At 40.1% G+C, this 14,401-nt stretch overlaps 1 protein-coding gene across 1 annotated transcript; it reads right to left on the bottom strand.

The window, feature by feature from the left end:
- Nucleotides 1-184: 184 nt before the first annotated feature.
- On the bottom strand, nucleotides 185-10,372 carry wbp2 (WW domain binding protein 2). Its single transcript, XM_031291129.2, has 8 exons — nucleotides 10,082-10,372; nucleotides 8,764-8,872; nucleotides 8,401-8,536; nucleotides 7,135-7,227; nucleotides 6,875-7,021; nucleotides 6,637-6,759; nucleotides 4,609-4,685; nucleotides 185-1,874 (listed from the first exon to the last, which is right to left on the bottom strand). Exons 1-8 carry the CDS (start codon nucleotides 10,141-10,143, stop codon nucleotides 1,827-1,829), a joined length of 795 nt encoding a protein of 264 aa, XP_031146989.1. The 5' UTR covers nucleotides 10,144-10,372; the 3' UTR covers nucleotides 185-1,826.
- Nucleotides 10,373-14,401: the final 4,029 nt, after the last annotated feature.

Genomic DNA, 14,401 nt, shown 5'->3' on the forward strand with positions numbered 1-14,401 from the left:
GATGTAGGAAAAAAAACAAATCGTTGTGGGCTGTACATTACTCCTGAGAATACAAAACTGAAAATGGATCACTGTTTTCATCATCTTGGGATCTTGGCATGAATGCACAAATCGCCCTGCCTGTACCGATTTAAACCTGTGATACTGACTGTGTTGTGATAGAATCTGCTGTACTTTTTTTTTTAATCATGAGCACTTAAGAGGGCATAGCTGTGACCTTTGGAATGTTGAGGTACTCGAGGCTCGGGACATCATGCGGCAGTCTTTGGGAAACTGCGGTGGATTTGCACAAGATGTCTGGAAGCGCAGACGTGGACTACTGACCAGGCTTCCAGGCTGTTTAAACCTAATTACATAACACAACCCCTCCTGCTGACTCTGGAATATGTTTATGTTATGTATGCTAATGCACTATGCTGTGGTTAAAGTAGAATACCCATCAATGTGTGATTATAGCAATGCTCAGAGTAGAAATACAGACAAAGACAGTTCTGTTTCACATGAATCAAGATCCATTTAATAAATTCCAATCCAATGCATACATGCATTAGTTGAGATCATGCTTTGTTTTTCTTACTTGAGCCAATTTAAATGAAATATTCAATAAATTAGTTGGAAATAAATACAGAGCTTTATTATTATTATAATACACAGCCATGACAGAGCGAACAGGAGCCCGATGCATAGCATTCTAAAAGTGCAAAGAATCAGCCACAGATGTGCCACAGATACAGTATATAGATAAGTGACTACAGAGGAAGGAAGAGTAGAGGCTCAGATACTGAGGTGCTCAGATCAGATTTAAAGACGGACCTCAAACTGGAGAGTTAAGATCACAACCGCAGAAAATAGAAACATCCTCTAATGGTCTTGTTTGTTTCTATTCTGTTTAAAATTTACGTTAGAAGAATGGAAGGTGAAGCAGGTTGGCGTTGAGTCTGACCAATTGGTTTCTCGAACGTTCAGAGGCATGACAAAACAGGAAGTGACATCATTGGGTGACTGCTCTGCTTTTGCACATTATAAAGTTAATCCCTCCCTGGCAGTACGCCCCACGCTCTCTGCTCTAATCTAGGATCAGGGATTTACTGCAGGGGCTAAACGCTGCTCTAATCTCTATGGTCCTCTCATCCACTAAAACATGTCAAAGCAGACCAGGCCACACTGCAATCGCTCACTTTACAAAAGCTAGTTTTTCTCTAGGTTAGTGTTGTGAGAAAATATCATTTTAAAGTTTTATAGTCTACATATTAAAAGCCTGTACACACAAATAATAGAAAAATAAAACACTGCATTCAGCTTGCCTCTGAATAGATTAGCAAAGTAAGTAACATCTTTAGAGTCAGTCTAGTTTAATAGACAGTCGTAGAAAATTATATGTGAGTGTCAAAACATAACAAGTTTACGGTGGCAGTGGGGATCTTGGGACACCTGCAAGGCATTAAATGTTAAATTAGCTGATCAGGTTACAAAGTTATTGTCAACCTAAATCCTGACAACTTTGGCCTAAACAACCTTCTCGTTTCTCTCAACGATCGCTACAAATACTTTTCATTTCCATCAGGTAAAGGTGCTTCTGAAGAAAATGAAACTGATTACAATACGGTATATGAATTATGTAAAAGGTATGGGCTGAGGTGGAAAAGCAATGGAATGAGGAAAAAGGGGAAACCAAAAGGAATGTCTCGGAAGGGGACTAGGAAGATGAAAAAGAAAGTTAAAACGGAAAACCTTGGCCTTCCTGATGCCGAGTTAATTAAATGAGGTGATCCAGTAGAATAGAGATAACATGAGACGGAGAGGAATGAGGGTGAGATCAAGCAGGTCTACTGGTTCTTCTTGTCTTCTGGAGGGGAGTAGGGAGGGGGCTTGTCCTATGGAGAGAGCAGAGTTATGGGTGGAGACAACAGTACTGTACAGTCAGCCATTCTGAGCACGTTGAAGGCCTTTTCACACAGAGCATGTCACTAACAAACGGCATGTAAACAAATTGTTGCATCAAATGAATTTACATCTACTGAGTCTGCGACTCAAATTTAAGGACAGTTCTCCCACATTAGTTCAATAAATGTTTGTAAAGGGACAAGATAACGGCGAATATGTTCTGGACACATGAAGAAGCCCTGGATGTAAGTAGGTCTTTCGTGTTTTTTGCCCCCAACGGCTCCTTCCAGGCAGCGCGGCAATGGTTATGTTTAGGGTTAAGGTTAGCTGCCTGGAAGGCGCCGTTGGAGGCAAAAAACACCATCGAGCATGTAAGTAGAGCCACTCTGATATCAGCCATACCTGTTAGGAATAGGCATGGGCCGGTTACCGGTGTCAAGGTTTGAAAAAGTCACGGTTTCAAAACCACTAAAATTTTCCGTTGTACCGTTCCTAAGGTATGAGCTGTTTTTTTTTTCTTCAAAGACAGAAAGTGCACTTTAGAAATCCCACTGCCAGTGTGCAGTGTGTTTAAAAATGAAATACATTGTGTTCAATGTTGTTGTTGTTTTCACAACAACAAACATTTCAAAAATAATAAATTTTAAAGCTATAACTGCGATACCGTGAAAGCGTGATATTTTTGCTGAAGGTTATCATACTGTCAGAATTGTATACCGGCCCATGCCTAGTTAGGACTAGCCATCAGAAGGCTGTGTAGTCTTGGACTGCGTAGTCTTGGACTGAGTTTACAGTTATAAAAATCCTCAAAGCAAACCAACAGCTGCTAACATCATGTAAAATAGTTACACTACTTGCTGTCACAGAATATGGGCCCTATTTTAACGATCTAAGCGCACGGCGTGAAGCGCATGGCGCAGCTGCGTTTAGGGCGTGTCCAAATCCACTTTTGCTAGTTTGACGGTGGAAAAAAGGGTCCGTGCGCCAGGTGCATGGTTCAAAAGGGTTGTACTTAGTGTCTTCATTAATTCATAGGTGTGTTTTGGGCGTAACATGCAATAAACCAGTCAGAGTGTCATCTCCCATTCCCTTTAAAAGCCAGGCGCGTTTGGACCTTGGCGCATTGTTATTTATGATGGTGGATTTGCACCGTAATATTTTTATTAGTAATCTTTTGCATGTTTGTGTACTGCTGCGCTTCCCTGTGTGTGTGTAACAAGCATAGTGTGCGCGCGCTGTGCATAAGCCTAGACGCATTTTACTAATTCGCTGTTAAAATAACAAAGAAATGACTATTGACTATAGATCAGGTTTTTGTTAGTCAATGGCGCGATCACTTCCCGCTGCCTCAAGATAGCAATACGCCCAGAATGCACCTGAACACACCTCCCTGTAAGACCCTCACGCCCATGGGCGCACAGATGGGCACAGGTGCATTTGCTATTTAAACGACATGGGCGCTTGATGGGAAATTGACAACTGTGTCAAAAAACTCCATCACTACCTTGTTAGCCGGCTCCTGAATGGGCGTATGCGTGCAGTGCCGTGGCGGCTCGCCGGCCGAAAGTTGCAAGGGTGGTTTTTCCTCTCACAGGCGCTAGGGGGGAGCGAGACGACCACCATTCAACTCGAAAAAAGTCATTTAACCATTCCAATGACTCCGAAGCTGTTCAGTTGAGGTAAATTAAGGTAAAAAAAATGGCATAGTTCCCTTTTAAACTAGCAAAGATACTCGCGTCATGCTTTGCACAGTGCTGCGCCGTGTGCAAGATAGGGCCCTATAGGTTACGTGCACCCTTTTGGTCTTGTGAGCATCTGTTTCTAAGAACATGCATTCCAATTTTACAGCTAACTGTGTCTGAAGTGCCAATATCTGAGTGAGTTTTTGATTGACTTTATTAAAGAGGGCCGGCTGTTGTGAGACATAAACAATAGGGTGATCCACCTTTGGTTGTCTCGCCACAAAGAAAACAGGACATAATCTATCTTGTAGCAAATGCCGAGCATTTCAGCAGAGTAGAAATTTGCCTTGCATGTGTATTGTTACATTTTGAAATGTTTTAGCTGACCAAAAGTACAAAACCCCAAAAGGTAGTGAGTTTACTATTATACAGTATATGAAAGAGAAAAGCATAACATCTTCAAATTTGGGAAGCTGGAAACAGAAAATCTTTAGCATTTATGCTGAGAAAATAATTTATACCATTAATCATTTATCAAAATAAGTATTCAATTATTTTACTAATTGTAAGGGGTGGGGGAAAGAAATCGAAAATCATATGTATCGTGATAAAAAAAGAAATTCAACGATCTTTAAAATCGGTTCTTTTCCCCAGAATGGATATTTTGTATTTTACCAAAGATTCACCTAAATATTTTGTTCATATGGTACCGCCCACAGCGACTACATCATATCTGTTTCCAGCAAAACAGAGCAAAAGCACTGTGAACATTTTTTTTTATAATAGCTACATGCAGCCAGGTGACAAATGAAGTGAAAACCTAAATAACAGTGTGGAGAAACATAATAAATACTGAATACTTCCATAAAGGGCACAAGTGGTACTTCAACAGCTACTGTACTTAAGGTGAGGGACACCCACTAGCTCATACTTGACTTGTAATTTGTAGAAGAAGAAAAAAACATGTCAGACCAATATCTCCGCAAACTGGGCGATACAGTCCAACATCAGATGTGTCGCAGAGGGATGGAGGGTAGCTTACCTGTGGCAGGTACACATGTGTAGGAGGCAGCGTGGCACAGCTGGCGCTTGCTGCTGCCTCGGCTGCTTTGGCCTCCGCTGGGAAAGAGACGAAGAGTGAGAGAAGGGAGGGGGATATTAATTAAACATTGTCTTACGATTGTCCCTGGGATATATGAGATGACTGAAGCTAATCAAGCCTGAGGTACAAAGGGTGCTGTAATGAGGAGGGGATTCTGGGATTTTTCTGCGATCACTAGCGCTAAATCCACCAGACTCCGTTTAAAAAGACAATACTTTTAGCGTGTATAGAGCAAAAAACAGCTTTTCATAGTTTTATTTTGTTTCTGTCAACTTTGAATGAAGTGTATTTTACTATGCTAAAATGACTGTTTATTTACATGGAGTCTGGTGGCTTAAGCAAACGCATTTTCCCGGATGGTTTATCTTTAAAAAAAGATCTTACTCTTTAACAGAAAGGTCGACCTCCTTGGAAATCCTTTCCATAATGTTGTTAGACACTTAGAATTTTAATCTCAGCCTGTCAGTGGCAAAACGAGCACTTTTGTGAACGTAAATAGAAGGTGCCCAATTGCCCTATAACTTAGATGGTTCTTCCCATCAGTCACTTAGACACAAAAACATAGAAAAATAGGGTTACAGGTTAAAAAAAAACGAAGTTGCCCTTTAAGAGGTGGCTTGAGCTAATAAACCTGTTACAATGTAGAGTGAAGGAATTTTCTTCTGAAATTCTTATAATATATGACAAGGTCCACTTACTAACATTTTCTGGGGGTTTCTGGAGTTACCTTAAGAGTAAATGCGTTTGTTCAGTTGTCAACAACCATGAGAGATGAGGTTGACATTTTTTTTTTTTTTTTTTTTAAAAAGGTCCCATGGCATGTAAATTTCACTTTATGAGGTTTTTTAACATTAATGTGAGTTCCCCTAGCCTGCCTATGGTCCCCAAGTGGCTAGAAATGGAGATAGATGTAAACCAAGCTCTGGGTATCCTGCTCTGCCTTTGAGAAAATGAAAGCTCAGATGGGCCGATCTGGAATCTCCTCCTTATGAGGTCATAAGGAGGAAGGTTACCTCCCCTTTCTCTGCTTTGCCCGCCCAGAGAAGAATTGATGCAAATAACTGTGTTCCACTGATATGCTTAATATTAGACAAAACTGTCTAAACCTTCAATAACTATGTTAGTTTCTAATAATAATTTGCTTGCAATCATTCACATCAGACTTTTGTAAAACAATGAGCTGAAACGTTTAGTCAAATCAATTAGTCGATTGACATAAAATTAATCAGCAGCTAGTATGATAAACAATGATTTTTTTGAAGCCCTTGTTTCAGCTTCTAAACTGCTTGTATTGTCTTATGTGACAGTAAACCTAATATCTTTGGACTGTTGGTTGGACAAAACAAACAATGTGAAGACATCACGTTGGGCTTTAGGTATTGTGATGAGCCCTAAACAAGGTTTTATCAAATCATCATGCTAGGATACCACTGAAAGATGATAAACGAGGGTACTCAATTACACTACTACCAATAAACCGCAGCATTGCAGGTCTGTTTTTCAAAAAACAACTCCAATAAAGTAAATTGAGAGACAATAAGAAAGTGGATAACAATGAGACCATCCCTTTCTTTACACACACACACACACACACACACACACACACACACACAGGAAAGTGAAGTTGATACAGTTACTGGTGGGCTTGTATGTATGTGAATGTCTTTTTATTGATGGTTATTATTGGTTAGAGTTCAATGAACATAAGGTTCTCCAGCCAATAGCGTTACTTTTCATACAGCAGTTGCAAGCGACTTTTAAATGTGTAGCTCCATTCAATCCTTCCCTAATCTTACTAAACATGTCTTTCTGTTGGGCGATTTCCCTGTCCGCGCCAAAGTGGCGGATGGCCTGACGATTTTATAAACCACTGCCAACAATTTATTCGCATGGGGCGGGTGCTAATTTCAGACCCTGATCACCACCTAGCTAAAAATCAGTCAGAGCCTCTTTGACAGAGATCCTCACCTGCTGCTGAGGAGGGGAGGTCGGGGTCATGTGGGGGCTGCTGACCTAGAGGAGCAGAATAAGGAGGCGGAGGTATGTAGGCCGCAGAAGCCTCAAACGCTGGAGGGTTGGGATAGTATCCATCTGGATAGCAAGAGCACAGAGCTGCAGATCAGACCACTTTTCCAGGAGTTGAAGGAGATTTGTATCGAGAAATAAAGGCGATAATGATAACCGCTGCAATTATTGCAGCCCCTACCTGGTGGAGGAGGGTTGGGGTAGGAGTAGCCAGGTGGAGGTCCAGCAGGGTACATCCCGTTAGTAGGGGGAGGAGGGTAAGAATAGGCCCCGTTGGCCATGTAGGGGCACCCACCAAACCCAGGAGTTACTGGCTGGCCTCTTGATGCTGCAAGACACAAAGTGGGAAAAGAAGGCAAAAGATGAAGAAACAATGGAAGACAATCAGCCAATATGACAGTACTAGAACAAGATTTTTTATACATTTCTTTATAAGCATACCCTGAGCAGCGACCTGCAACATATACTGGCCAAACTCTATAGCTCCTCCAGCAGCAAAGATGAGCTTGAACATAGCACTGCCCTCCCAGCCACCTGTGAGAGACAACACAAGAGGAATCCATGTAGTTACTGTGTGCTGAACAAACTAAAGTCATCAAACCCTTTTAGTATAGTACCTTTAGAAGCGTACGTAACCCATATGGAATTTATCAAAATACTAGATCTGTTTTACGTTTCCACAGCAGACAGTACTCTTTAATGCAGGGGGGGATGTTACTGGCAACAGCCGTGTACAGCCATGCGCTTAAGTCTGATGTATGGTTCTGCAGAGGCTCCACGCAGAGCTTTCGCCGTAGCCTACGCAAGTGGCCTGAAGCTTATACTTGTGCGTTGGTGTGTGTGCGTCGGTGTGTGTGTGCGTCGATCTCATTAAGAGAATAGCAGGGCCGGCATGTGTGTGCGCGGGGGGGAATGTGTGGTAGAGCGAGTGAGAGAGTGACGTGATTAGCTTTGGAGTGACAAACAAAGTGTCTCCTCTGTGCCCGCATATGAGTAAGGGGAAATGCAACGCTACCATGCCACGACCGAGCGACATGCGTCGCTGTGATGTGTAGTTAAATTTTTTGAGAGGTGCAAGTCAGGCTACATCGCAGGACGGTATCTCCACGTACCTACATACCACGGCCTCGATTTAACGCAGAAGCATAAATTGGCCTTTGGAAAGGAGCTGAAGGGATGCCCTGGTAGCTCACCTGGTTGAGCGTGCGCCCCATGTACTAAGGCTCGGTCCTTAACACAGCAGCCCTGGTTAGATTCTGACCCGCAGACCTTTGCTGCATGTCATTACCCCAAAGGTCAAACATGCACAAAAAATTATAATCTTTAAAAAAAAATAAAAAATAAGGAGCTGAAAAACCTTTTTATTCCTTACTGCTCCATCTATTTTCAATGTGTATCCTTGTCACCGACGATGCAGAGTTTGCACCAATTGCGGACTGCAGTGTTTCTAGCTCAACCTTTCAGTATCGTTTCAGTGTGCTAGATATAACAGAGGACTAAAAAAGAACAGGACGGAATAGAGTGGTTCAACTGGTACCATTCAGAACGTTTAACAATAGAAACACAAAAATAACACTAATTGTAAAAACTGAACTGAAGCAGACAGCTTGGTGGAAACGAGGCATATCTGACACAGAATAATGTATGATGATCACCAGTATAACTGACAAATGGACAGTACTTGCACACACACCTCTATATACTTACCTCCAGGCTCTGCATTGACAGTACCCTTGATGTAATTGGCTCCCAATACAGGTTGTTTGACCTCACAGCCCTTTATTAAGTAGAAGGGCATCATGAAAGACTGCAGCGCATCCCGCCCTTTAGCCACAAAGATCACCTGGGAGAAAATATCAGCAACTAACATCATATCATCACTCATGTGAACTCAAGCAACAGTGTCTTTTTCCCTACTACCTTATAAAAGGGAAAGATAAACCTAAACTGCTTATTAGTGGAATGACAGTTCTGCAGGTTGTTGTGTACTTGCTGTAAATTGTGTCAGCATTATGTCAGCATGAGGCTGTGGCTTAATAACAAATAAGGCATCTAGGTCATGTCTCTCACCCTGTATGGAGTTAGGTAGATGCTGCCCTTCTTGCTCTTTCTGAAGGCTTCAGGCAGACTGTCCGCATCACAGAAAACCAGCTCCACGTTATCATAGTTCATCAACACACTAGTGACAGAAATAGACACAAGAACACAATCAGTGGATCACAGGACACAACAATTTGTTGATGGAAAACATTTTTTTTCTATGACATTCATATTTTAAATGTACAAAAATACAACACAGATTATTTATATGGGTTTGGTTTGATTAACAATATAACACAAACCCCACCATCATGACAACATCTTTGACTCAACAGCTTAAAAATGAGATCACTGGGTTATTGTGCAACTGTCCAGTTACATGCCATCTAGGGCCAGGGATTACTACTGGTTCTGGGTTAGCTGTAATGGGTTTATCATTGCTCTCCAGAATGTTCTAGAAGAATCTGCCACTGAGTTTAACGTAAAATGCCCTGAATTGATCCGGATGTGACAAAACAAACGTTTCATAGTAACGTTAAAGCAGGTCAGAGTAAATATGGTGAAGACAATGCAGCAGCACAGTAACAGTTACTGCCGTAACTGTTACAATATGATTAAAATAGCATTTTACCCTCGACAAGTTTGTCTAAATATAACAAGTAAATATTCATGGTATTACGTGAAGCCTGCTATGGCTGACTGCAGTGATGATATAACTGGTTGAAGGCCATGTTTGAGCTACGCGTCCGAGACCCCGGTTCTGTAAGATGCAACGCGAATATTCCATTAACAAACATGGCGTTTTAACAATTAATGTGGCCTTAACGTTACTTGCCATCTAGCATTTGTGTGTAACATATTTGGAGTGTTTTTGCACTGGTTTGGGCGTGCCCAAAACGTGCAAACCCAGTGCACTCTGAAATTAGACTTGTGATGTACAATAAAGCACTTTTTTAAAATATAAAATACAGCTACAGAAGACTGCTTCACGGTGCTCGCTACCGCCAACACAACATTAGCTAGCTACGTTAACGTTACTTATGACAGAATGACACTAACGTTAGGTTGTATGATAATTTCGAAGAAGTTAGCGTTGGTTAACGTTAACTAGCTAGCTAGCTGTTGTGTAACGTTCTGTTAACGTTAATAACGTTTGATAGATATGTCGAATTTGCAAGTGCTCCTGGCAAATAAAATATATTCATGAATTAAGCAGAACACCAGAGAGACATTGTTCATTCTTTTTTTTTTTTATTAGTTTGGTGTGACGTTCTCCCCGGACAAACCGTAAAACGTGTCCGTCTGCTAGGTAATGGTAACAGCTAGCAAGCCCTTTGCAACCGCTTACCTTTCACTATTGTTGATGATGACTCCGCCGCCGGACTCCGAGTGGTTCTGGTTCAGAGCCATGTCGACGGGCCTCCAGACTCTCCGACAACAAAAAGATTAACGGTTATGTTCCTCTATCAGAAGGCGCACTGCAGTCTCGGCAGCCTTTCCTTCAGTGTTGATAATGTTTGTTGTGATAATGCTGCTGGATTTAGTGTTGCGGTGTTGCACCTGCTCTTCCGCCATACGTGTGGCACGCATAGAGGTGGCACGCCCACCATCTATGAACGCCCACCAAGTGACGCCACACAGTCATGTTTGTTATGTAAACAAACAGTATTTACTGAAAAAGGGGATTTAATGGGTTGGGTTAAAAAGTGCCCATTGGGTATATATTAAAAATATTAACTAAATATCTAATTTGGTGAAAAATAATGTTTAATCTAATTAATACGCCTATAAATGTTCTACGCCAAATATTAGTTCATTAACAAAAATACTATAAAAGTTTGGCGGGACGTTGCATTTTCTTGATTTGTTTTGTTTGAATAAGAAAATAAGAAAAGAAAGAAATATAGCATTTTACAGACCTAGATATGGACATAGATTTTATTTTGGTAGTTGGTACTAGAAGCACATGGCCACATTATAAGCAGAAATTGACTGATTCAATGCATGACTTTGGACGTTTTTGCCAAGAACTGATTAACTATGGCACCACAAATGGATATAGGCCTATATATACTGTTAAAATGTAGTAAAAGTTCTTGTTTAACACATTTTGTTGTTGTTAATATGCCTCATGTGATTATCCTTTCCAGGGGTTTTCCTGTTTTGGTTTTGGGCAGCACCTGAGGCCTGTACTACGAAGCGAGATTTGGCGTTAATGAGCTAACTTCAGGCTCAACCCAGGGTTTTCTGTACTACGAAGGTGGATCACTTGTGATCGGGTTCAGTCGCCGTGGTAACTTATGCTGAACGCCTAACCCGGGGCCTGTTTCACAAAAGCAGAATATATAAATCCAGGATAACTGATAAAGCGAGGCTTGACCTAGTCTAATCTGTGCATCCTGGCTTGGTGCGTTTCACGAAGGCCAAGCCAGGCTGTGGAGGAGCGACTAGGTCGAGCCAGGCTGAAGTAATTCAGATAGATGCGCGTCCACGGCTTTCCTCAAAAGACCGCGAGGTCGATCACAGATTTACTGATGCCAAAATGGAGAATACGCATTGTACATACTTTATACAGAGTGAGCAGCAGCTTCTTGTGGAAGTATGATGATGTGAAACACATTTTTTTGTATAAAAAGAAAAGAAACACGGCCTCTGTAATGAAACAGCGAGAGAAAGCGTAGCAGACGATCACGGACCAACTGAATGCGTAAGCAGCCTAAACATATACATTAACTGACCACTGCTCTGAACTGAAACCGTCATAATCATATCATTCAAGGATTAGGCTACTAATCATTTGCACAAATTAACAGTTGTACTCTTTGCCTTAAAAGTAAGCAGAAGATAATGTTACTCAGGAAATTTACCATGAAGATCAATTTTCTACAATGCTAGAGTATGATACGTAAATATCTCTTTCACTCTGTTCCTCCCTCTCTCTCATGGGCTAAAATATAAATTTCCTAAGTCATATTAACTTCCACTGCTCACTTTTAATGCAAAGTGTACAACTGTTTGCTTTTGCAAATGACAGTGACTCATTGAATGGTTTCAGTTAGTTCATCAATGTATACTTTTAGACTATCATTCAGTCGGTCCGCTATTATCTGCCGCGCTTTTTCTCGCGTTTTTTTTATTTTTTTTATAGAGGACGAGTTTCCTTCTCTACATATTATATTCCTTGCACCCTTGTATATATGGACATAGAAAATAAAGACACTGAAGAAATTGGACTCTAAAATCTAGAAACTATAAAGATAATTAAGTGATAATCCCATGCACACTGTAAACATGAATGGAACAGAGTATATTCATCAGTTATTCCCCAGCAAAACATAAGGTCAAAAACCATTGGGGTGTCCTCTCCCCTGTTGTTACATGAATGTACAGTAGCCTACATCACTAGATAGTTACTGGTCCAGTGAACTAAGACTATAATTTGGGAGGATTGTACAATTAGGATATGTTCTTTAAATTGTACAATCCTCCCAAATTATAGTCCCAGTTTACTGGACAACACAATTTGTGTGCTAAGAATGCCAAATACACTGCACATGGAAGTGGAACAAACATGATCCTTATTGTTAAAGAATAAAAAAAAAAAAAATCAACTAAAATAATTCAAAGTGCATTGGTCAACTATAGAAATGTACAGCATTGTATGTATTGCCCTTAGATACAGATTTCATTTAAAACACATTTGAAATGTTATCAGCCTTTTCTAATTATCTCAACAACTGTCATAATATATTCATCAAACTTCTAACAACAATATGAACAGCAGTCTGCATACAGCAATATAACAGTAACAATGACTGTCACATGAATAATTATTAAAAAAGATTATGGTCCCAACTTTAAATAATAACAGTACTTAAATGAACAGCAATATGCACCTGTTGTATTTTAATCCAGGCTGATAACAATAGGGTAAAACCACGGTGATCAGAAAAGGCTCCAGGATTAATAAATCCTGGCTGTTAGCCTGGTCGGGAGCAGGCTAGCTGCACAGAATAAATCTCCATGGTGATTTATGTGCCTCCACTTTCGTGAAACCGAGTCAAGGCTTAAATCATCCAGGATAACTGATAAATCCCGGCTTAATCCCTTATCTTGGTTTTGTGAAACAGGCCCCTGGCCTCAGAGCCGAATGAAAACAAAAATACTTTTTTTTAGATTCAACTTTATTGTCATTGCACATGTCGCAAATAGGCCCTACATAGCAACGACATGCAGTTAGTGTCTAACCAGAAGTGCTTAGACACAACTACATTTCGTTGCTATTTACTTAATGACTGTAGTTGGACTTCTTTAGCCAGCTTTTTGAGTGTTATTTATTTATGATCTGCTCTAGCTTTTCCAACGTTTTAGACACAGATATGGTGACAATAACGGTCCAAAATGATAAGGAAAAGAGATGCAAAACTACCACAAAGTAACACAAACTGACTGCAAAGAGACACCACATGACCACAGAGACCCACAACAAACCCCAAAGGAAACAAAAATGACCCAAAAGAGACACAACATGACTACAAGAGAGACTAAATCCCACAGAGACACAAAACAAATTAATTTTAATTAAAAACGTCACATTTTCTTGAGAAAGGACACCTTCTTAAATGTATATCTGTTAATGAAGGATACTTTTATTGCATTGTGACATTTCTGCAGAGTGAATCCTACACATTTACGGGGCAGGACATCTGCTCCAGATGAGTTACAGGCCAACATAATTATGTACGGGAAAATACTTTAAATGTTTTTCCATATGAATAGGGCAGGGTCATAATGATTATTTAATGATGCAGGCCATGATGTCTTATGTGCATACCCAGTATAAGGCATGTGCCTCTTACAGTAAAGAACAGCACTTCTTAGAATGAGTCAAAGCATGGAGAGTGGTTGCAAAAGTACCCACATCCTAGTTGTGAAAGATGGAAGTCGATGCAATTTCACGGTGTGGTTTAGTAAACAATAATGGAGATCTTTGTCAGTCTGGCTCTCTATATACATACATACATACATACATATTATGTTTGGCTGATGCACAACATTAGAGCTGAAAGTACTAGTCAATTAATCAATTATTCAATCAAGATAAAATTCACCGGCCACTATTTTAATAAACAACCTAAAAACGTAATTGTTCAGTAAGAATGACAACATGTCACTTGTTTAGAATCAAAAGTGTATAGAAAAAACAATAGTACAAAATACATACAGTATTATAATATACCATTTGTGTTTAAACCATTTATCCATTTAAATTTTCATTTACCATTTTACGTACTACAAACAAAGTGAAATGTGTGAAGCATCAAATCTTCGTATAACATGCACACAAAAAGAACAAGGTAATTTAACTTGCCATTTTTAAACAACTTAACACAATTAAGCAAATACAACCAAACTAACATATACACATAGAGTAAATATAACTTAAGACTAATAGTTATATGTACTTAATTTTTGCAAGGCAATCAGTTTCCTAGATTTTTTAAAATCAACCTGTCAGATTTTACAGTGAAATTCCTGGTTGAAGAATTTTAACAGCTAATCCAGCATTCTTGTGCTTGTAATTAAGTATTGCCCCCTAAATTCCAAACATCATATTGTGTTTTTCTGTGACAAAAAATGTACCACCAAAAGATTTTACAAGCACAGT

This window comes from Sander lucioperca, chromosome 22 (genome assembly GCF_008315115.2).
Source record: "Sander lucioperca isolate FBNREF2018 chromosome 22, SLUC_FBN_1.2, whole genome shotgun sequence".
Taxonomy (NCBI): domain Eukaryota; kingdom Metazoa; phylum Chordata; class Actinopteri; order Perciformes; family Percidae; genus Sander; species Sander lucioperca.

What these genes read in the sequence shown, in the direction of transcription:
- wbp2 (XM_031291129.2), bottom strand. Translation starts at nt 10,143, where the DNA reads ATGGCTCTGAACCAGAACCACTCGGAGTCCGGCGGCGGAGTCATCATC. An exon ending in TGTCAATGCAGAGCCTGGAG is followed by an intron (nt 7,228 to 8,400) that starts GTAAGTATATAG and finishes TGTCTCTCACAG; the next exon opens with GTGGCTGGGAGGGCAGTGCT. An exon ending in GTTGCAGGTCGCTGCTCAGG is followed by an intron (nt 7,022 to 7,134) that starts GTATGCTTATAA and finishes TGTGTCTTGCAG; the next exon opens with CATCAAGAGGCCAGCCAGTA.